At 41.9% G+C, this 23,677-nt stretch overlaps 1 protein-coding gene across 28 annotated transcripts in view; it reads right to left on the minus strand.

Moving 5' to 3' along the window:
• The window catches only part of RIMS2 (regulating synaptic membrane exocytosis 2), a 337,394-nt gene that overhangs the window by 247,503 nt on the left and 66,214 nt on the right, over window positions 1-23,677 (minus strand). For all 28 annotated transcript variants that reach the window (XM_077932773.1, XM_077932781.1, XM_077932774.1 and 25 more), the window contains one exon: window positions 4,366-4,634. In XM_077932773.1, the coding sequence (XP_077788899.1) occupies window positions 4,366-4,634 (269 nt within the window). The remainder of the gene's footprint in view (window positions 1-4,365; window positions 4,635-23,677) is intronic.

Below are 23,677 nucleotides of genomic sequence, written 5' to 3' on the forward strand. Positions count from 1 at the left end.
GCAGTGATCATGGAGCCCAAGAAAGTAAAATCTCTCACTGCCTCAATTTCCCCTTCCATGAAGGGGAAGGCAAAATAGAAGGATGCTATTACTTCCCTTGACCAGGACATTCTACTTCTGTTAATGCAGCCAAAAATAGCATAGGCTTTTTTTGCTGCTGCATCACACTGTTGTGACTCATTGTAACCTTGTGGTCTTCCCACGAGTACTACTAGCAATCCAGGTGTCCCCTATGTTACATTGGTGCAGCTTGTTATTTGTCCCTATTGAAATTCATTTTGCTAGTTTGGCTCAGTTCTCCAATCTGTTAAGGTCATCTTCAATCACAATTCTGTTCTCAGTAGCAACTGGCTGCCGCTCCCAGTTTGGTGTCATCTGAGAATCTGATGAGCTTCCCCTTAATATCTTCATCCAAATCATTTATAAAGATGTTGAACAACAGGTCTAGGACAGAAGCCTGTGGCACCCCACTTGTCACTTTTTTCCAGGTTGACATCTGTTCCACAAGGCTCTGAGATTACATCCGCAATCTCCTTTAGTATCCTTGGGTGCAGGTCATCAGGCCCTGGAGATCTGAATCCATTATAAATTGCTCGATGTTCCATGACCACCTCTGTTCCTATAATGGGCTGCAGCTCCCTCCTTGCATTGTTTATTCTGTTATCACCATGTTGGGCACTACTTTCCTTTTGGCTCAAGACAGCGGCAAAGTAGGTGTTGGGCAGTTCTGCCTTCTGCCTTGTCACCCAATAGCATTTCTCCATTTTCTCCACACAAGGGACCTACTACTTCCTTGTTCTTCCTCTTGCTTCAAACATATCCAAAGAAACCGATTATTATTATTATTATTATTATTATTATTATTATTATTATCATCATCATCCTCTCTTGGAAGCCTGAGTTCATTCTGAGCTTTGACCTGCCTGACCTTCTCTGTGCAACTGTTGGCTACTTGTGTATACTCTTCCTTTGTAATTTCTCCTTTCTTCCGTTTCTTATACATTCCCTGCTTAAATCTCAGCTCCTCTGTAAGCTCCTTTCGTAGCCACAGTAGTTTCTTTAGGCTGGCTCTTGTGTTGCCATCCTCTGGACCTCTTATGAAGGAGGCACATGAAAAAGGGCCTCAGGTGATGATCTTGGGATCATGGAACAGAACTTTCTCACCCACCCCTTCCCTCTGCAGTCTCCTAGGCTTACTGAAAAGCTAGGGAGTCCATTGTAAAGGCATAGGATACAATGTGAGGGGATTCAGATGAAAGGGAGAGTTGGTTAACTCTCTATGTGCCCCCCCCCCATGTAAATGAAGGAGCAACTTCTAGTGCAATGCTATGCATGTCCACTCAGAATTAAATCCCACTGAATTTACAAGGCTTACTCCCAGGCGTATATACAATTGCAGCTTTCAAATCCAAGCCAATTTATTATCTATGTAGGATAAATTGATAAAATTACTTGCAAATCATACTCACTTCCGGCTATAATCATCACATTAGCACATAGGTGGAATCTGACAACAGCATTTCCCCTTAAAACAATTAAGATTCAGAAGTACTCTGCAACTTTCAAGTCTTTCTGGTGTCTAGAACAAAGCAGTGTTTGTTTTGTACATGCTGAGTATGGAATCAGTACCTGCTGCTTGGCTACTGTAGCATGTAACTGAATTCAGGAAGGACAGCTGTAGCACCATAGAGAATGAAAAGGGTCCATTGCCAAAACTTTGCCCAGGAAAGGTTCCTTTGCAGCATATTCTGGGTGCAATAATATCTATTCATGTTATTTCATATTCTAATGATTGGGATGTTGTGACCTCAATTCGTAAGTCAAACTGTTTAGGCAGTAGTCAATCTGCAAATGATGCAATTGTGATACGTCTTTGTATATTGCACTGCCAGAGTAATATTTAAGATGAGATATATTTCTCCCAACATAATTTTCAAAGCAACAAAAGTAGTTCTGACAGTACTCAGAAACAGATATTTTTATTTCTCATTAATTTAAAACAAATAAATTCTTATATGCATTTTCATATGTGACGTGTATAACCTGCAAGTGTGAAGCATCACTTACCAGATGACAAAGCAAGTTTTGATGTTGTCCAGTATCACAGGTTATTTTTCAAAAAGTGATTTCACACATTCTTTTTCAAATTACTGCATGTTATGTGGTAATATATGGGTGAATCTTTGCACAGTGTGGTACAACACAGTTTTTAATATCAATGATCCTGCTATGATGGATATATTGTACTGTAATGCCTTAAAAATAATGGAGCAGGAAGAAACTGCAGACGGTAGTGACAAAGAAACCAAGTGACACTCTTGCTTGGGTGTGGTTCTTTGCAGGACATGCCAAAAACTCCATTCATTAACACCTTCCCCCAGTTAGGGAGAGCAGTGAGGAGGGATTGAACCACCCACACCCCCTTGGAGAAAAGGTGGCATATGAATGCAATATTTAAATAAATAAACACAAGGGACAACTAAAAGCACTAGGGAGTTAAGAAAAGTGGCTTAAAATCAGACTTTAATAATCTGGATAATTAGATAATAATTACTTGAATACACATTGCCTGTACAATTGGTTAATCCATTATCTAAATGTACTGGTTTATAAATTAAAGTTTTACTGATGTTGACCTTCCAGTCTAAAATAATCTCAATCCATTTTCCCATTTCAATCTCAGAGAGATCACTTGCTGACTTCTGTAACAAAGTAGAACCAAGCTGTAATTGTTAACAACTGTGTCTGTACAAAGGCATATTGAGATTTGTACCCAAGAGTATTAGGAAGGTCTTAAGCAAGCATTGTTGGTTTCTCCCCACAACAGTTCTGTGGTCTCAGTCTCCCTACAATAGTTGAGCCAAAGCACTTAGAATTATACCCTTGACAGCTCCACAGTCTCCCTTGTAAAAATGAAGAGCCCACAAGATTCCATCTTCTGTACATATTTAAGAAAAATATTAGCTATGAATAGTATTGTGCTATCACCCTTTAACAATGAATTCAGCTGCCAGACACCATGTTGTGTCTCTCAAGACAACAAATATAATTAAGGAGCACTTGTAGCCAATCAGTATTTGACCTGCCAATTTAAAATTGAGCAGAGGACAATGAGCAAAGAAGCAGTTCAATCTGGTAGGTTCTAGTAAGAAAGCTTGATTTGCTTACATTTTTCAAGAATTCTATTTCATGACCATCACAGTTAAAAAGGAACAAAAAAATTATCTAAGTCCACAATCCAAACCCCATTTATTCCAATGAATTCAATAGGACTTAAGTCAAAGTAAACATAGTTAGAATTGCGTTAATAGCCAATCCAGATTTGAAAGGCTAGAAAGAGTTTGTTATTTTAAAGATAAAGTATCTAATTTAATCAAAGCTAAAAGTACAGTCAGCATTATTTATAAACTAGATGTAGAGCATGAGATAGTTCATATAGCCTACAGATGCCTATTTGAAGTCCAGAGAATTCAAATGACCATTCTTAAGGTTAAATTCTTTACATGTCTAGTCAAAAGTCCCACTGTGTTCAATGGGGCATACTCTCAAGGAAGTGGATACAGAATTTCAACACTATTGTGCCATCAACTTAGTAGCGAATGAATAGCACTGACCACAATGGGACTCATTTCTGAGTAAACATGCATAGGATTCTGCTGCAAGTCATCATATCAGCATAGGTAAATTTGTAAATGAGCTGGAAACAGTAGTAAAGTTCAAGAAACGATGAGAAAATTCACTAGGCTTTTCAACTTGTATGATTCCTAGACACATATACCAATATTTTAATAGGGCTTAGAGGTATTTTCCACCAGTGTGAAATATATTAATGTAAGAAGAAGACCACTAAGAAATAAGTGCAGAATATTCATAAACAACAGTTTGAGAAAAAATAATTTAAATTGTACCCAACTAAAATATGCAGATTAGCAGTCCCCTTTGAGCAGTTAATGTATTTCTGATTTAGGCCTCAGATGTATAAAATCCATTCTCTCAGCACATACACAGATGTAGAAAGAGAGATAAATCTCTGACATTTTGAACTAGTGAAAATTCCAATTTTTATGCATCTTTTATCTAATTTATGCTGCAGAATTAATGGCCTAACTTTGGGCTTTTTTCATTCCACAAAGGCAAAATGGAGCCCTTCCTAATTTACAGAAAAGTGTATGCTCACTTACAGAATCATCCCAATATAAATGGTAAGGAAATAATAATGCAGACCTTGCATGCTTCTGAAAATAAATGCTTTATATTCTGCTTAGATGAAACAACTTATTAAACATGAAAAAGAAATGCAAAGATAATATGATTCATAAACATGTGACGACTCCTTTTTTGAAGTACAATGAGCCAATTCCTTACCTGTCTGCCGTGTCACCTGCTCCCTTCCCTCCTGAGCCGTTTATGGAGTCTTGCCTTGTGAGCCCTTGAGATCTACCTCGTTCCAACCCTGATATGGATTGCTCATGCAGCTTTGCTTTTTTCTCCTGAGGTGCTTCTTCGTTACGCAGCCCTCTAAAAACTTCTTGATCAGGCTTCTGTGGTGTATTTGTTCCACTATTATAAAACCAGGCTCCGGATTTTGTGAGGATTTCTTGTTGTTTTCGGCACGAGTTACATACCCACATTACCTATATATAAAGTAAGAGAGGAAATGTGTATTAGTTTCCCAGAAGGTGGAAAACAAAGGCTATTTCACACCAAATATGTGCCAAATATAGGCCTAGTTATCCAGAAACAGCCTCTTAAACACCACTTCCTCATAATGGTCATTACAATTTTAACAAAAATATATAGGAAAATAATTTAACCCAGAAGTTTTGCAGTGTGTTTAATCATATTTTAGATCACACACAGGTGCTTCTTAGTCCATCAATAAAATAACAAGTGTTTTTACAACAGTGCAATTCCATGCATGCTCACTAAGTAGAAACATGCTATTTTCTATTTCTTTCTCAGAACTGGCACTCTGCCTAACCTTAATGGCTCACAACATAGTATCCCACTGATGAGACAAGCAGCAGGCCTGGGGTAGGCGGGGATCCAGTGCCCTTTTCATCACTCTCAGCTGTTCCCCAATTAGCTGAACAGCACAAGGGGAAATGTAGGCCACTATTAAGCTTTGGAAAAAACTTAATAGCAGCATGGAGCCAATCATCATGGGAATCACAGGGGAGAGAAGCTTTAGCCAGCTGAGGAAGAGTTAACCAGCAGGGGTGGAAGGGCTGGGAAGTACAGAGTGTGAAGTGAATGTGTACACTTTCTCTCTCTCTCTCTCTCTCTCTCTCTCTCTCTCTCTCTCTCTCTCACACACACACACACACACACACACACACACACACACACTCCACTGAGAGATGGTGGACTCTCCTTCCTTGGATATTTTTAAGCAGAGGATGGGTGGCCTTCTGTCATGTATGAGCTAGTCATGTATGAGCTAGTTAAGATTCCTGCATTGCAGGGGGTTAGACTTGACGACCCTGAGGGTCCCTTCCAACTCTATAATTCTATTATTCAAGACACACATAGTTGGGAGGGGGAATTCTAACCAGCAAAGTCAGAAGGAAATGAAACGCAGGAAGTATTTATGGTCACTCTTAATAACCTAATCATCACAGTCTGTACTTTCTGCGTTTCATTTCCTTCTGACAGTTTGTAATTCCACCCTCGACTGTGTCTGTGTGTGTTTGAGTTACACACCTGTAATTCAAAGTAATACTTCTGATGCAACTGATAGACTGTAGTCTATGAAAGTTTATACTATAATAAAGTTGTTAGGGTGTTTCCAGGTTGGAATGGCATATCACAAATGGGTCATTGACAACGGGGCCTGGCATTTTGATGCCAAAAACATTGTGTGGACACTGAAGCCAGTAGGAGAACACTTCACTCTCCCAGGACATTCAATACAGGATCTCAAAGCAGCTGTCTCATTACAAAAGAATTTCAGAAACAGACTTGAAAGAGAAGTGCTGAATTACAACTTATTACTAAAACTGAAAACTATGGAGAGACCTGGTCTGAACAGAGATATTGGATTCTTGTCTCATTACATATGCTAAAGCTATTTTTGGTCATCTGCATACTATCGCTTGTCTTTTCCTGTAGGACTAATTGCAGTTGTTAACAGTCGTCATAAGAAGAGTTTGGATTTGGATTTGATAACAGTTGTTATGAGTTTGACCAAGCTGTGGGAGGCAGTGGAAGACAGGAATGGGGTCACGAAGAGTCGGACATGACTAAACAACAACAACAGTCATCAACAGGTTTACCACACCCATTGAGTCAATCACCCATCTCCTACTACCCTTCTGAGGAAAACCCCAACCCACCCTCCCACTATATATAAGGGTCTGGTGACTTCTGTCTCAGTGTATCTGAAGAAATGTGCATGCACACAAAAGCTTATACCCAGAAAAAACTTAGTTGATCTCTAAGGTGCTACTGGACAATTTTTTTCAACAAGATTGTCTGCTGTTTTTTTCTGCAGCAGATTAACACAGCTAATGCCTCTGGAAATTCATTATGTACATTCATGCAGTTCTTACCTCCTGATATTGAACGGTAATGGATAACGTGTTTTATTGGATAATCCTATGTGTTCTATTGGGTTTTTTAAAACAACAGCAACATAGGAATTTGTGAATGTATGCTGTACATTAAATGTTCATTAAATGTTTGGAAGCACTACAGGCAACTAGAGCATACTTCTACAGTCCCACTATGCAATTTGTTCATACACTATGTCAAGCATGGGCATAAGCCCAGTTTCTCTTTATTCCCTCTGTGAGGCATTAAAGTTTATCTCACATACCCACATGAAGCTGCAAAGCACACTATAGCCACATTTTTACTTTGTATAACCTTCCCACAAATCCATCCAGCACTAGTGGAAGAATGGTGAGCTCTACATAATATAGGTGAATATTGGAACGGATGTATAGTTGTGCAGCTTGCTTTTATTTTTTGCCCTTTTTTGCTTTTTTTTAGTGGAGGGAGAATAAATGCAAACTCTTAAGAGCTGGAAAAAGTTGGACACACAAATTTTATGTCTTGACTGAACAGCATCACTTACACCTGTGAATATGCTTTTCAATTTCACTTCTATCAAATGCAGGGTAACAAAACCAACAGGACTCTTCAACAGTATTGTGAGAGTGAAAAAATGAAAGAGATGTCAAATGAAACAGTGTGAAACAGAGAACAATTTTTAAAAGGAAAGCTAAGTCCCACTGTTGTTCATCTGTTTTTTAAATATTAAGTTGTTTTAAATAAGGTAGATAAGCAATTGCATGCTGGAACTACACAGCATACAAAGAAGAACCAGGGAACTAAAGAACACCTGGTGATTCATGGAGGACAATCTTACTTGGCCATGAGCGATCGCCAAAGAAGAAGATTATAGATCCATTTCAACCTAGCTTCAACTTGACTTCAAGTTCAACTGTTTAGTTGGCATCCATCTCGAGAGAGAGACAATGGAAGCGTGTGCCATTGGGGATAAAAGCAAACCGCTGGAGAGTTGCAGTGACTCCTGAGATTGTAGAGACCTGGAATAGATACTGGGGCAGATGAAGGTATTCAGTTTTGCTGTTACAAATGCACCATGGCTTTTCCTCTCCCTGCACTTCTCTCAGTGGTCATTTCTTTTCTGGTCACTGCTGTGGACCCACAATCTGACTGTGTCTCCAGGCACTGTGGTCACCTGCAAGGGATTCCCATACAGCAGGGTTAACGTTGCCAACCTTCATGTCACGTTAGCAGACATCTTTATAAAACATAGTTGGTCTGCCAATCCTTGGGGATCCTGCCATTTTCCATTTTGTGCAAACATGCTGGGGATGTGGGCTTGGGAGAGCACATCTTTGTTTTTGAATTCTGTCCTGCCATGTGATGCCCCAAATTTTCCTGATGCAGCGCATGTGGAAAGCATTGAGGTGTTGGTTCTGGTGGGTGTAAGTTGCCCATGACTCACTTCCATAAAGCAGCATGCTCAACATGCAAGCCTGGTAGACCTTCATCTTGGTATTGATAGTTAGCATCACATTCTCCCATACCTTTTGGGAGAGGTGAGCCATTGCCGTAGCTGCCTTACCAATATGCTTGTCTAACTTAGCGTCAACAGAAAGGTTGCTGGTTATGGTGGAACCCGGGTAGACAAAACTGTCCACCATCTCAAGCTTGTGGTCACCACTGCTGATGTGTGGAGTGCTGATGACATCCTGACCCAGGATGTTGGTCTTCATTAGGCTGGTGGTAAGGCCAGACTCCCTGCAGGTTTGGGTAAAATGAGTCAATAAGTCTCTGTAGAGCTTCCTCCGAGTGCATTGTCAAGGCTGTGTCATCTGCTAACAACATTTATTGGATAAGGACCTGCAGCACTTTTGTAGCAGGTAGAACAGACCCGTCAGTCCTCGAATGAAAGTACATACTGTCTTCAGTCAAACTGGAGGCATATGAGAGCAACAGAGAGAAGAATATGCCAAAGAGAGTTGGGGTGAGAACACAGCCCTGTTTCAAAGTGCTCTTTATAGACAAGGTGCCTGAGAATGATGCTCACTTTCAGAGTCAGACACCTATGTGGGATGGCGCACCCCATGCACCACAAGCCAGCATGGGACATGGAGGCAAGGTGTTTTCCCAGGCTGCTGCGACACCAGAAACTGGCCTCTCGCCAGCCTGGGAAGTGGGTGCAAGCCTGCCCGACATTTGGCCAATCTATGAGTGGGCAAGCTACAGGACTCCACCCAGGGGCAAGCAGGAATGAGGCGAAAGGCTTCACTCTGGTCCACTGCTGGGATATTTAAACCCAGGCTGCCTCCACCACCTTGTCCGGCGATAAGTTAACTTGTGAAGATTTTTTTGTGAAACAAAGTCTATATATAATATAAAGAAATAAATGAATGGATAAAACACACAAAATTGTATGGAAAGAAAATTATTGTTGTTCATGTTATACATTTGCTGCCTTAAATTTAATTATGTTATAACTTTTTGTATTAAAGCAAAAAAAACCTGATTAAATTATAGTGCATCTATAAATTTTAAAGAACCTATAATGTGGTCTGTTTTAAAAAGCAAACACCTCGTGCATGCATACATTTTGAAGCATTAAAATGTTATAGTAAAGAGAGGAAGCTATTCATGGCACAGGCTGGAGCACCACCTTGTGCCCAGTACTGGTATTGCTTTGTTCCTGGAGGATGCTGAAAGCCGGTTTCAATTCTTCCTTCATGACACACTTCCACAGCCTTCTCTTGCAGTGTTGGGAACAAGGATCCATGACACAAGACATGTGTGACTCCAGCACTGTGACCTTCTACATGAACAAAGGTGACTACCAAGATTGCAACAACAACAGTGGGGTCTCCCTGCTGAGTACTGTGGGGAAAGCCTTTGCCAGTGTAGTTTTCAACAGATTATAGTCACTTGCTGACAGGGTTTATCTCGAGTCACAATGCAGCTCTAGAGCTCAGAGGTCAACAGTCAACATGATATTCTCACTGCACCAGCTGCAGGAAAAATCTTGAGAAGAGAGACACCCCTTGTTCATTGCCTTCATAGACCTGATGAAGGCCTTTGACCTTCCCAGCTGAAAAGGATTATTTACAATGCTCAACAAGATAGGGTGTCCACCTAAGCTTCACAAGCTGATTGTGTCCTTCCACAAGAACATGTGTGACGCCATCTAACATGATGGCTATTCCTCAGACACCTTCCCTATAAAGAGCGATGTGGAAAGGGGCTGTGTTATTGCTCCAACCCTCTTTGGCATGTTTTTCCCCCTGATGCTCTCATATGCTTTCATCTCAACTGAAAAATGTGTGGACATCCATACAAGGAGCGACAGGAGTCTGTTCAGCCTGGTACATCTCTGTGCCAAGACAAAAGTCCAATGGGTCCTTATCCAAGAGATGTTTGCAGATGACACAGCCTTGACAGTGCACTCCAAGAAAGTGCAGTGAGTCTACAGAGACTCACTGACCATTTTGCCGAAGCCTGCAGGGAGTTTGGCCTTACTATCAGTATGACAAAGACCAACATCTTGGGTCAGGATGGTGCAAATACCCCACACACTTGAGGTGGTAGACAATTTTGTCTACCTGGGTTCCACCATAACCAGCAATTTCTCCATCAACACTGAGCTGGGTAAGCATATTGTCAAGGCACCTAGGACAACAACCAATACCAATATGAAGGTCTACCACGCTTGCATGTTGAGCATGCTGCTTTATGGAAGTGAGTTGTAAATTACAACCCAAGGAAGCGACACCACATGCACTGCATCAGGAGGATTTGGGGTAGAATTCCAAAGATGTGTTCGCCCAAGCCCACATTCCAACATGTTTGCACTCCTGTCTCAGTGACGTCTACACTGGCTTGGTCAAGTCGACATATAAGATGGCAGGATCCCCAAGGATGTGCTCTATGGCTTCTGGCACCAGGCTAATTGGTAGACCAACTCTGTGTTACAAAGATGTCTGCAAATATGAAGGCTGGCAACATTAACCTTGCCACGTGGGAATCCCTTGCAGATGACCGCAGTGCCTGGAGACAGGCTGTCAAGTCATGTATCCATAGAAGTGACCAGAGGAGAAATGACCACTGAGAGGAGTGCAGAGAGAATAAATGCCATCGTGCATCTGCAACAGCACAACTGGATGCCTTCATCTGCCCCAGCTGCAGTCAAACATGCCTCTCCTACATCAGTCTCTACAGTCACAGCAGACGCTGCAACCTTCCAACAGCTTGATCTCACCCCCAAAGGCGCACTCCTCCATTATCTCCCAAGACAGACAGATGCCAACAATGCCTGGCATTATTTTTTTAATTAAAAAAACCACCCATTTATCAATTTTAATATACAATTTTCTATAAATACATTTGTTAAATTTTCTTTTCAGTGGATGCAAGATTGAAGCAAAGCTCCATCACTACTTTAAATTCACTTGGAGGATCTCAGTAAAGATGCAGGCAAGACTGAAGTTAAAATCAAGGAACAAGTAGTTTGTCCAGTATAGATGTACAGTATACTGTATTCAAATATTATATGTTGGAGATTATGGGCAGGATTAACCTAATGAGCACTGTCAGCAGAAGCTCTGAGGAAGGATTTCTGCTTATACAAGACTTTCCCATTTCTCTCCCTGCTGTGCCCCCTGCAGTCCCCCCCAAATAGCTCTGGGGTAGCCAGGAGAACCCACAGAACAGTGTGCTGGGGAAGAAGGGGGATTGTTCTGTCTGACAATCTGAAATGGAAAAATTGGAAGAGTGTGACACTGATTTACACCCTATGCATTGGTGATGAGGTCTAAAATTGGCTATGACTATACATGATTTTTTTTTTTTAAATTATCTGTAGAAATAATCCTTAACACAAATAAGGATCTTTACTGATAAACTAGTGCACATGGGAGGAGAGATGGCTTATGCAGCCATGGATGGTTGTCTGAATGTACTTAGAATGCTGAATTTAATGGACCTTTGATCTCATTCAGGAAGGCAATTTTTAGGATATTATGAAGAGTGTCCAGTGATAACTACAGTTTATGCTCTATTACTATTTTATTCCAAAGAACAAAGGGAGGGATTATGGGGGTGGCTACACTATATGTGAGGCAGCAATGTTCCCAAATAGAATAATGACCTTTGCAAATGATAACAGGATACAAAGAAACATTATGTGATCTTTAAAATTCTCTGTTCACCTTTCCATGATCAAAGCAATTAACCAAAGGTTGCAAGTTTTAATCAGATTATTCAAATATTAAATGATTCAACTATCCAGTGAAGTAATGGATGGCTACACTCCCCTTGAAGGATCAAATGTGCATATTAAGAAACTATTAGATTTGACTTTGGATACCCAGATAGCCTCTACGGAATAAAGCATCCAGGTTGGATTACAGTAATACATTGAATGTGGGACTGCCCTTGTTGATCATTTGGATATTTTCTAATTGAGCAAGCGGGTGGGATCCATTTCCCAGGCAGCAAGCTCAGCCCAGAAGCTTCCTTTGCTGCTTAGGAAACCGTCCCATCCCTGGGGCTTCCCTGTCGGATCTCCGTGGGTGGAGGAAATGATGGCCCACAATGGCACCCACCGGGAAGAGTGAGCGGACTTCTCCAACAGGTTGTATACTGTCCTGGACCACATGCTGTGTCTAAAACACAGCATGAACAGAGAAGACTCTCCTGCCCCTCTCTCCAGATCTAAAGTTGGCTCTAAGGGGGCAGAAAATAAGCACCTCCCTCTCTCAAAAGTTCAGACTTGGAAGGAGGCAAAGGCTTATTCTGCATCTGCACCCAACAGGACACAGAAGCAGATTAAGTGTATGTGCCTTTACCTTTCTTATCCAGATCAGAGCTGGAAAGGAGAAGCAGGGGTATGTGGGCTTGATCTGCCCCTGTAGATGATCAGTTGGGCACAGATTCAAGCTCACACGCCTCCCTCTAGCTTTGAGCTGGAGATGGCAAGAGGCAGCTTTTTATGGCTCTGCAATTTCACCCAGGAGGTGCAGGGCCCAAACAAATGCCAGGCTTCAGTAGAACTCTGGGGCAGGGAAAGGTTCATCTCTCTCTAACTCCAGGTTCAGAAGTAGTCCCAGGCTCACCTCACTCACTTGAACCTAATTCCCCTGATGCCATGGTGAGGGTGGTGCACAATATATATATTTTAGTAAATATTTTTGTTTCAGTTTTCAGTAAGTACAAAACAAGAAAACAATCAGAACCAAGTAATGCAAACATAAAACAGTAAACAAAAACAAAAACAAAAAAACTATATCCAGGCATGTAAAATAAGTACATTTGTTCACAGAGCAAGCGTTAGAGTCCATATCCTGAAAAAAAGATCAGTATTAGGTATATAAAACCTATAGAAATTATATGTCCATCAAGTGTAATCCCAAATCTGTCATGCTTTTTGTGATGGCTGCCTTGCTCTATGTGGTCTGGAGGCAAGGAGGTATGTAAAGAAATAGCTTCTTTCATCTGAACCTTTCAGTTATTTAACACCATCTTCTGAAAGTCTGTTCCAAGTGTCCCTGAGATACTGGTTGTGCCCACTATATAGGGTTTTTTCTGTGGCTGCACCCCCACATACAGAAACAAGTTTGGTGCCAAATATGTCATCTTTGAGGCACCAAATTAAGGCTGTTCTCTTCTCCCAAGTATTTAATGGCTGGTTGATTTACTGCTCCTAATGTTGTTCATATCTTAAATTGGACTGATTTACTGCTCCTATTGCTGTTCATATCTTAAATTGGATTTTAGGTTTGATCTATTAGATTTGGATTTTATTCTTGATGGTTTTATAAGCAGAAAAGCATCAAATATTTCAAAGAAATATGTTTTAAAAAATTGAGATGGAATTTCCTCCTAATAATAAAAGGCAGTTTTTAGTTTTTAAAATGGTCACAATCAATTAACTGTACAGCAGGTCAATTAACATTTTTTCTATCTATTGCAATCCCTAATAAAAATTGCTATCAACACTTAGCTGCCAGAAGAAGAAGGAGGAGGAGGAGGAGGAGGAGGAGGAGGAGGAGGAGGAGGTTATACTGGGCTGGGGTGGATTAGGTGAAGGTGTCTTTATCCCACCTCTTCCAGTCTCCTGCCAACCTCCCCCTTCCATCAGCTGAACATGCAGACAGGCAGTAGGCCTGCTGATGTTATCTTCATTAGTGGGAGCTAGCAAATAGCGGGAGCCAGCAGAAAGCTCCAAAACAGAGTTGCAGGTCTGAGCTGGCACGAGATCTGCTGGATGTCAACCAGGCTTGCTGTCACATGACATCATTAGGGCTGGTGTGACACCAATGACTTAACCAACTAGTGCAGTGGAGCTAGTGCAGCAGTTGGGTCACAACCAGACTCAATCATCCCACCCTCCCCCATCTTCAGCTGTGGCTGCCACCTACAGCAGAGTTGTAGATGAAGCAGTGACCCTGTCACTCCACAAAGTACCACTGGAGGAGGAGGAGGTACTTGGGATTACACCCTATATCACAAACAATTCTTTAAAAAAAATAAAATTGTTCTGACATGGTGCTTTCACAGTCCAGGTCTGTGTTACTCACACAGTGAAGAGTCATAAATGACAAGAAAAAGGAAAATCATACTTTGGCACCAAGTTAAAGAAATTACATGCAAAATTCAGTATTCCAGCTAGGTATAATGGGGCATCACCTATGCAAGTGCAGATAAATATTAAAGCACTTCCTGAGGTTGAAGACTAGACATTCAGGATTTGAAACATACCTCATATAATGAAGGCTTACAGAAAAATCTTAGGTTGTAACTCTGTGTGAAGATAGGAGGAAAGCAAAGTAGGAGGAATAAAGACTGCTTAAAACAGTGCGATCCTACAGGTGTCTACTGAGAAGTAAGTTATTTGAGTTTAGTAGGACTTAGTCTTAAATTAGTATTATATAATAGGATTGCAACCTGAAAGGCTTGAGACCTTCTCCTGTATAAAGGAAATTTGGGCAGCTGAGGAAAACTCACAGTGGTGCTTCTCCAAGGGGCTCAGCCATGTGTCTGGAGGCTCCTTTTTCACTAAGCAATTTATAATGCAGAAGTGGTTCCTATTTCCTGGGCAATTTTCTAAGAAGCTGTAATACAAGGAAAGCTCTCTCCTACTGTATAGATGGCATTTGGCTGTTGAGGAGAGGAAAGTCCAGGTGACTAGCTGAAACAGAGGACAGGACTCCTGCATCCTTAATGTAGAAGAGGAGATTTCAGCACATGGACCTGGTGGTTCCTGATATTAGCATCTTAATGGTGAAACTTCATATTACTTTGCAAGATCTATGAGTGTATTTCCTGATTTTGTTGTTGTTTAAAAGAAGTCATGGAAGGAATCCAGATTTGATCAGAATAAGGTCAGGGGGCAGTTAAATGCTTTCTATTCATACTGTTTCTTGATCTAAATTGTGCCACTCCCCCCATTTCTATTTGCTCTGATGTGGGTTAAATATGGTACCCTTATTTTCCTCCCATGGGTATTTATATTTTCCCACATATGACAATCAGTAGCTTATGGAGGGGATTTAGATTGAGAAAATGGCACTGGATGTGGGGAATAGTTAACAGTAATACCTCTACTCTAGTGCCATTACTCTAACAAATTCAAAGCCCCTCCCAGATGCTTTCAAGCAATAAGATAATTCAGAAATCAGTCAACACTGGCCTTGCATTAACTCTTTCTGGTTTAGTTTGTTGTGTCCAAAAGGTGTGTGCAAGGCCATAGAGGCATGGTGCTTTAGACCCTCCTTTTAAAATGTACCATTTCATACAATGGTTTGCCAAGTGAGACATTTCCAAGTGGTTGTACTCACTGGCAGAGGAACAGGGTTGCGGGGGGTGCAGTCTGCCCTGGGTGTCATCCCTGAGAGGGGTGACATCGCCGCCCCACCCCCTGGGACACTTGCCACAGGCTCCGCTCCCCCATGGGACACTTGCCGCCCCACCCCTGTGGGACGCTCGCTGTCCTGCCCCTGGGTGCACAGCATGTGCGCCGCTCCGGATGCCGGAGCAGCTAGCTCCACCTCTGGTTGTACTTCACATATGTCAGGGGTCAGCAAATTTTGTTGGGAGGGGGCCGGTTCACCGCCCCTCAGACCTTGTGGCGGGCTGGACTGTGTGCACACGCAAGCAGCGGAGGGGGGGATTCTCTCTCTCTCCCTCTCCCTCTCCCCCAGCCCCTCCCCTCCCCCTGCTTTCCTATCTCCTCCGTCGCTCTGCCTGCGGTTGGGAGCTGGCGGTGGTGGTGGCGGCGCCTCTCCTTTCCAGGCCAGCTTTCCCAGGCGCCAGGTGCGGGGCCAGCAGGTGCACCAAGCTCCAGCCGAAGTCCCGCGACACGCCAGTCACGATGCCCACAGTACAGCCACGGACGGAGAGGCTGGCTGGCGGGTCTGGGTGGCACCTCAGCACGCGGGTGGCAAGGCTTTGGATTGGCTGGCACCAATCAAAGCCCAGCTCCCTTCCTCCGCAGGGAAGGGAAAAGCCAGGAGGAGGGAGGGAGGAGGTGCTGCTGTGGTGGGGGGGGGGGAATGGCACCCGAAGAAAATTGCAAAAAAATTGGCGCAGCCCGAACAATCACACCAATCCAAGCAGCGATTCCAGGACTGTCCATGTGCCAGATCCAGAGGGCAATTGGGCCTGATCCAGCCTGCAGACCTTAGTTTGCTGACCCATGACATATGTGAATGAGGTATGTGTAAATCAAACTAACACTTTACCAGTCTGGAATTCCAGAAAGTGTGACACTCTTAAAGAAGCAATAGGCTACAGTTTCAAAATTCAAATATCTTTAATACGGTCAATGACCAGCAAGGTAGGCTACAGTTATAATTGATATCAAATGCTATACTGGCTAAATAGTAAGGGTTGTTTACAATGTTAGTCTTTTTTCAGAATAGACCCATTGAAATCAGTGGACATGACTAACTTAGCTTCATTAATTTCAATGGCTCTACTGTAAGCAGAACTTTGCTGGAAACAACCCTTAACATTTAAAACCCAACTTGATGTGTTATTTAAACAGGGACTGGACAGCCACTTATCAGGACTGATGCCATTAAATCCAGCACTGCAGATCCTGTATGGATCAGGGAGTTGAACCAGATGGCCTCCAAAGTTCCTTTCAATTCCTACTCTGTTATTTATTATGATATTATGATTCTATGTTCCTCACACAACACACTATTGCAAAGAAAACCATTTTGCCACAATGGTAATCCATAATAAATATTATTATTACTCGGACCACAACACAACCACTTTCTTATTATATTTACTCCATGGAGATAACAGAAAAAAGCCTTTATTCATTTATTTTTTATGTTACACACAAATCTACAGGAAAATTTCTCCTCTTCTATTCTTTCCCTAAGCCACTAGTCTGTGCTGTAGTACTTTCTTTCATATAGCAGTGAGGATACTAAGCTGGACAAATGCCAGTTCTTTTATGCTCATTATTTGTCATACATCCATACTAACGCATTCAGCAATTCCTCTGTGCCCCACAAACAAGGAGAAACCTTAAAATAAAATTCAAAAAGCCGAGAAGCTCAAAATTGTTTTCACACTGAACCTAAGGCTCTTGAACTATGTCATAGTTAGTTCTTTTAATTATAGATCAGTCTTATCAGCCTCATCTGTAGTCACATGGAAGGAAGGATCATGCTACAAGGTGAAGCACAGGGAATGCTACAAAAAAATGGGTTCTACCACCAACTACTACAACAATGTGAGGTGGGTACACTGTCACCATCGCTGAATCCTATCAATAGAACTTAATATGAGGTCATCATGCTGCTGTTTCTTAAAGCCCTTCTGACCCTTTCAAAATGCTTACAAACAAGTGAGCCTTACAACAACTTTTTGCAGCGTATCACCCAATGGGGAAGTGTTTTTGTTGAGGATTCAGCCAGCCTAGAATCCTTGTAGCTCAGGACTCCCTGGAATGGGAAACAGAATATTTCATCTTTCCCACCTAACTGACGCCTTCCCCTGATGTGTTATATATTGCTAGAGGCCTGCCAGTCCCAAGCCTGGGCATTTACTGTATTTTTCCATGTATAAGATGCCCCCATGTATAAGACACCCCTACTTTTGAGGACATCAAATTTAGAAAATGGGCATATGCACTATCTGTTTATAAGACGCCCCAAGATTTTTAGCCTTATTTAAAAGTAAAAAAACCTAGTCTTATACACAGAAAAGTACAGTAATAGCTATATAGCATTTGTTTTATAGCTTAGAGGTTCTATTTACGATCAAGTGGGATAGATGGATAGATAGAGGAAGGAAGGAAGGAAGGAAGGAAGGAAGGAAGGAAGGAAGGAAGGAAGGAAGGAAGGAAGGAAGGAAGGAAACATCCCTTTATAGAGCAAGAAGCAGTTTTTTAACCTTATGGCATGCACACACACACCCCTGCAAAATACTTACTATAAGCTAGGGTTGCCATATTTCCCTTTTTTAGGAAGACCCCAAAAGTTGTGATTGTAAGCTTTTGGAGTTGTTGTCGTGGCTTTTTCCATCGCATAGCCATACATCCGGGTTTTCCCTGACATTTTGCTGATTCAGCAAAATTCCCCCTAGATGTCATTTTTACACCCAAAAACCAGGACTTGTCAGGAATTTTCCTGACGTATGGCAAGCCTATATAAGCAGTCTATGTATGTTTTGTTTTGCTTTCAACTGACACCCTAACATCTCTGTTGGAACTACTATCACACTTTCTGTCTTTCTTTTAGAGTTAAGAACATTTCCCCCCTCTGTCTTAGGGTTGACAGCATTTTTTGGCAAAGTTGATTAGCTTTTTTGACAAAATCACAAAAATATGCCTTTTTAAAAACTATTTTTATGGGAAATCGGCAAAAACGGCACTGCCAACATGGACTGCCATACATCCGTATTTTCCCGGGCATTTTCACCGATTTCCGCCCGGACACCGCTGTCGACTGCAGTATTCCAGATATGTCTGGGAAATCCCAGATGTATTGCAACTCTGCTCTGTCTATATAGCTGGGGTGGGGAACTGGCAGCCTACGGATTGCTTGTTGTCTGTAGCATTGTTCAGCTCACCAGATGTGGCTGGCCCACTCTTAATCATTGGGGCTGGAGCACCTGGGAGGAAGAGGAAGTGAAAAGGAAGAAAGAGATGACAATAATAGACCATAAAAGACTATAGAACATGAAGAGAGAGAGAAAGGGGGGGGGGGCAGAACTGTCACAGAAAGGAGGAGGAGACCTGGGAGGGCAGTGAAGTATAAGGAAAGTATAAGGACAGCCACCTAGCAGTGAGCCATGGAGTAGAGGAGCCTAGATAGCAAGAAATATAGAGGGACATTGTGAACCTAGAGTAGGGAAGTGTATTAGATAATTCCTAGAGGTTTAGTGGGATTATTCTGATGGAAGCTATATGACTCACTACCTCTCACATACCTTTCCTCAAGAGCCAGTCAGACAATCCCACCAAACCTCTAGGAACTAGCCAATCTGGGTCCTCACCTCACCCCCTCCCTGCCCCCACTGCTGCCAGCACCAGCATCGCAACTGTACCCTCACCTGCAGCTTTGCCAGCACTACCACCACAACACAGCAGTGGCGGTGAGGACAATGGGACTGTGTTGGTGGTGCAAGCTAATCCCCTGCAAGGCTGGTAGCGGCACAACAGAGGGGGTTGGATCCTGAAGCAAATGACTTCCCTTCGCCTAACGGACAAGCCACCCCTATGCTACAGCTAACACCAAGATTCTGTTAAAAGTTTGTTCTGTGTTACCTTGAGCCTCAAGCACATGTACTGAGACAAAATTACTTTCTTGAATTCTTAAACTGATAAAATAGCCAGAGCTTAATTAGGGTTGAGCAGCCTCTTTTCTGGAAATGATTGCATTACCTTGTGATGGGGAGAATCTTTTAGGGACTGCATAATGGTTGTGAGAGAGGCTAGAACCAGAAATCGGTTGGACCAGACTAAAAAGAGAAACCTCTGCTACCCCTTTCTCCAGATTGCTCTCCCTCTTTGCAACTCACATGAAATCAGGCTGAGGTCTACATGCAGTCCTTGGGCTGCAAGTTCCCCAGCCTTGCAGTAAAGCAACGTGGTGGGTTAATCTGAAATTAGGTACTACTTATAAGTTATTTTATTTGTTTGCTGTTCTTGTGGGGGTTTTTTAAAAAAAATTATATACTGCATTCATAAGACTATCAGAGTGGTTTACAACAATAGTGCATAAAACCATGCAATAAAAACCTTCTTTGCAAAGCTGTGAAAGTGCTAACGAGGCTTTGGGAAGGAAGTCCAGAGGAATCTAGGACCCTGTCAGAGCCCTCACACCTCCTTCCCAAAAGGCCAGAACCTCACTTACCTGGATTTGGAAAGGCAGCACAAGGGATGGGGGGGAGAGAGTCAAATGTTGCCATGGGCCACAAACCTGAGGACCACGTGCATTCATTAGGCCAAGTGCTAGACCACCCTGATCTAGATAATCAGTCTCATCCAGGAATACTTGCAATTTCTCCACAACCAAGTATACACCACCACATTTGCCAATAAAGGGGTGCATAGTTATTACACTCCATTGGGTCTAGACCAGGCTATTTGAGATGTGGACACACCACTGCCTTTTTAAGGGCAGTAGGTACCACCATCACACAAATATGTGTTTACCACACCTCTCACCTGCTCAGTCACCCCACGCCACCAGTCTTAAATAAGTCAGAATATACAAGGAACTAATGAGCAGGTGGTCAGGCACATCATTGCAAGTACCCTATACCCAACATAAGACCACATTAACTGGACACGATCCCATAACACTGTGCTTGACATTGTGTTGGACTTTTCAGCCAGTGCTGCGACAATAGCAGCATCTAAGTCACTACAGAGCCAAGCAGCTTTATTCTTGATGTCTTTAGACATCTGGTTACACTTAGTCACCAAGTGCTCCAGAGGTCTGCCCCCTTGGTCATAAGTAACCAACTTCCAGACCACAGGACAGTTCCTAGAGGCAGTGAAGTAGGATCTCTTTGCTGCTCTCCCTGCCATGTGGTAGAATGTGTTATGAGCCTGAACATGAGCTTGGTCAGCTGCTGGGTAAGATTTACACATTCCCTTGAAGGGATTCCTAGTATTGAAACATGAGGTGAGAGCTACTTTTATACTAATTCTCAGACTTCCATGAGTAGTGGGCTCATGGAATTGAGTTATATGAACTGCAACAGCATTACAGTCACACCTCAGGTTGAAGTAGCTTCAGGATAAGTATTTTCGGGTTGCACGCTGTGGCGACCCGGAAGTAACGGAGCCCTTTACTTCCGGGTTTCACCGCTCGCGCATGCACAGACGGTCAAAAAGACGTCATGTGCATGCGCAGAAGTAGCGAATCACGACCTGCGCATGCGCAGACGCATGGATGCAGGTTGCGTTCGCTTCTGGATGTGAACGGGGCTCCGGAACAGATCCTGTTCACATCCAGAGGTACCACTGTATAATGTTTTGAACCATTTAATTTCACAAGTTAAATTCAGCTCCAAATGCAGGACATTTGATTGAGCCAATGGATTGAGAATCTTAAAAGGTTATTTTTTATTTCTAACACATGCAGCCAGAGGCATTGAATGTCATTTAGAAGATCTGGGACATGGACCCATAGGTAACAAATCTGCATATGCCAATTTATTTGCAGAGATGCAAATTTAGAAATTATTTTTGAAGGCTTCTATACTGCTTTTTATGGCAATTACCACACAAAATGGTGCACAAGTCATGATATAAATAAATAAATAAAGCAATAAAACCCATTACATTTAAACAAGAAAACTGACAAAAACTGATTACAAGAAATTATTGCTAGAATTCATTCATATCACGAAATGTAAGGCAAACCAATTAAGTTCCTATCGAAATAACACCCAAAAAACCCACCCTTGCTTAATCTATCCCCAAGCTGTGTCCTTGAACTGTGATGATGTCTATTCTATGCCTGGATAGAAAGCTGTATTTGTATGCATGTACAGTATGTAGTAATATCCAGCTTTTGCATGCTGGAATAAAGCTGACTGCACCAAAGTACATCATACCTCGGGTTAAAGTTGCTTCAGGTTGAGCATTTTCTGGTTGTGCTCCACAGCGACCCGAAAGTAACAGAACGTGTTACTTCCAGGTTTTGCTGCTCATGCATGCACAGACGCTCAAAATGATGTCACGCACATGCGCAGAAGCAGCAAATTGCGACCTGTGCTCGCGCAGGTTGTGTTCTCTTCAGGATGCGAATGGGGCTCCGGAACGGATCCTGTTCACATCCAGAGGTACCACTGTAAAGAGAGACATTCACTGCTCCACCCACTTTTGTCTCTGGCCCACCCACTACTGGCATGTGGTTCCTGGAAGGCTGCTGATGAGGGAATGCAGGCCTTGGGCCCAAGGCACTATAATGAAAAGGAGAACCAACCATCCCTGAACTACAGCCACCAGAGATAGTATTGACTATTATTCATTATCCCCAGATGAATGCAGATACCCTGATTCTTCCAGGAATGGTTGGTTCTCCTTTTCATTATATTCAGCCTATAATTTGCCCCCGAACATGTAAACAAATCAGTGTTGTTAATTTCCCAGCAAAAGCTTAGGCCAGAGCAGTGGTCCCAGCAAAGAGATGGGCTTGGGGATTAACTAACACAGCTAAGTAGAACTAATGGGGCAATTATAATCCTCCAGTGCTCAACTGCTTCAGCAAGTACAAAATGGTTCTTTTCAAATTACAGATATGCCAGAATTGAGAAACATACCAAGAAAAAAAGCACACCAAGAACTCAGGCCAATGTAAATTTCAGTAGTGGGAGTGGTCCCTATTCAAATAGAGATTACAAACTCTAACAGAGATTACAAACTCAAACTCATAAAGATATGTATAACACAATAATTCGTTACAAAGATTTTCTCTTTTTCACTCGACAATAATGTTGGTCCTTATAATTTATCAGCTTGCAGGTGGAGACTCAGTTTCAATCATAGAGCAGAAGTCAGAAGTCAGTTATGTATCAGAAACCAGGACAGGGCCCTGTTTCGATGTATTCACCTTCATCAGCTAATTTTTAAGGGGTCGTGTTTGAAGACTTTTGGATAAATATATCCTGTTATTTTCTACCTTTCTCAGGGATACCAACTACGTGTGGGTAGATTAATGCGTATTTTGAGCTTTTCTGTATAATTAACCCAAAGTCTTCAAACTTACATGACCCTTTATGGTTTCTAATCCATAACTGACTTCTGACTTCTCTGTTAGAGCTTGTAATCTCTATTTGAGTTTGTAATTCTTGTCAGAATACATACTTTTGAATGAATTAGTTTTTATTACTACTGACTACTGATTTGTGAGTAGGGACCACTCCCAGTATTGAAACTTACATTGGCCTGAGTTCTTGGTGTGCTTTTTTCTTGGTATATTTAATAACAAGAACTCCAACTTATTTAATGCAAGAATTGAGAAATCTACACTATCATACTGTAATGGGATAGTGAATGGGCATTCTGACCTGAATTATTAGATTGCATCTCTTCAAGCTTTCTTAATGTTTAATCTTTTGCTATACTTACGCATTGCTGCTATTTGCTGACATAATCTGTTTTATCATTTTTTAAATGATGTAGTAGTCCACTATACAGGTATAACATCTTTGAAAACCAGTAAAAGGACAAAACAGATATACATGGTTATTCAGTAATAACTATGTTGTAGATGAATTAACCTGACAGTTTACTTTTTTATTTCACAAACAAATATATTTCTGGATTCTGGTAGGTAGCTGTGTTGGTCTGACGCAGTAGATATATGTGTGTGTGTGTGTGTGTGTGTGTGCGCGCGCGCGCGCACGCGCGCATGCACATTTCTTCAGATATATCTGAAGGTGCTACTGGACAATTTTTTTAAAAAAAATATTTCTGGTTCTTCTACCGTAAGTATTCATACAAAACATGTAACAACTACATGATTTACACCCCACAGCAAATTCTAAGTCTCTGACAACTGAATCGTATAAGAAAAGGAATTGATTGAAACTATTTTACCCCTTTGCGGCAGAGAGAAACGAAATATAATCTTTATGGAAAAGGAGTACTTACACTACTTATCTACAAAATGCTAGTATATATTATTATTTTTGC

The sequence above is a fragment of the Podarcis muralis genome, chromosome 8 (assembly GCF_964188315.1).
Source record: "Podarcis muralis chromosome 8, rPodMur119.hap1.1, whole genome shotgun sequence".
NCBI classification, from domain to species: Eukaryota; Metazoa; Chordata; class Lepidosauria; order Squamata; family Lacertidae; genus Podarcis; species Podarcis muralis.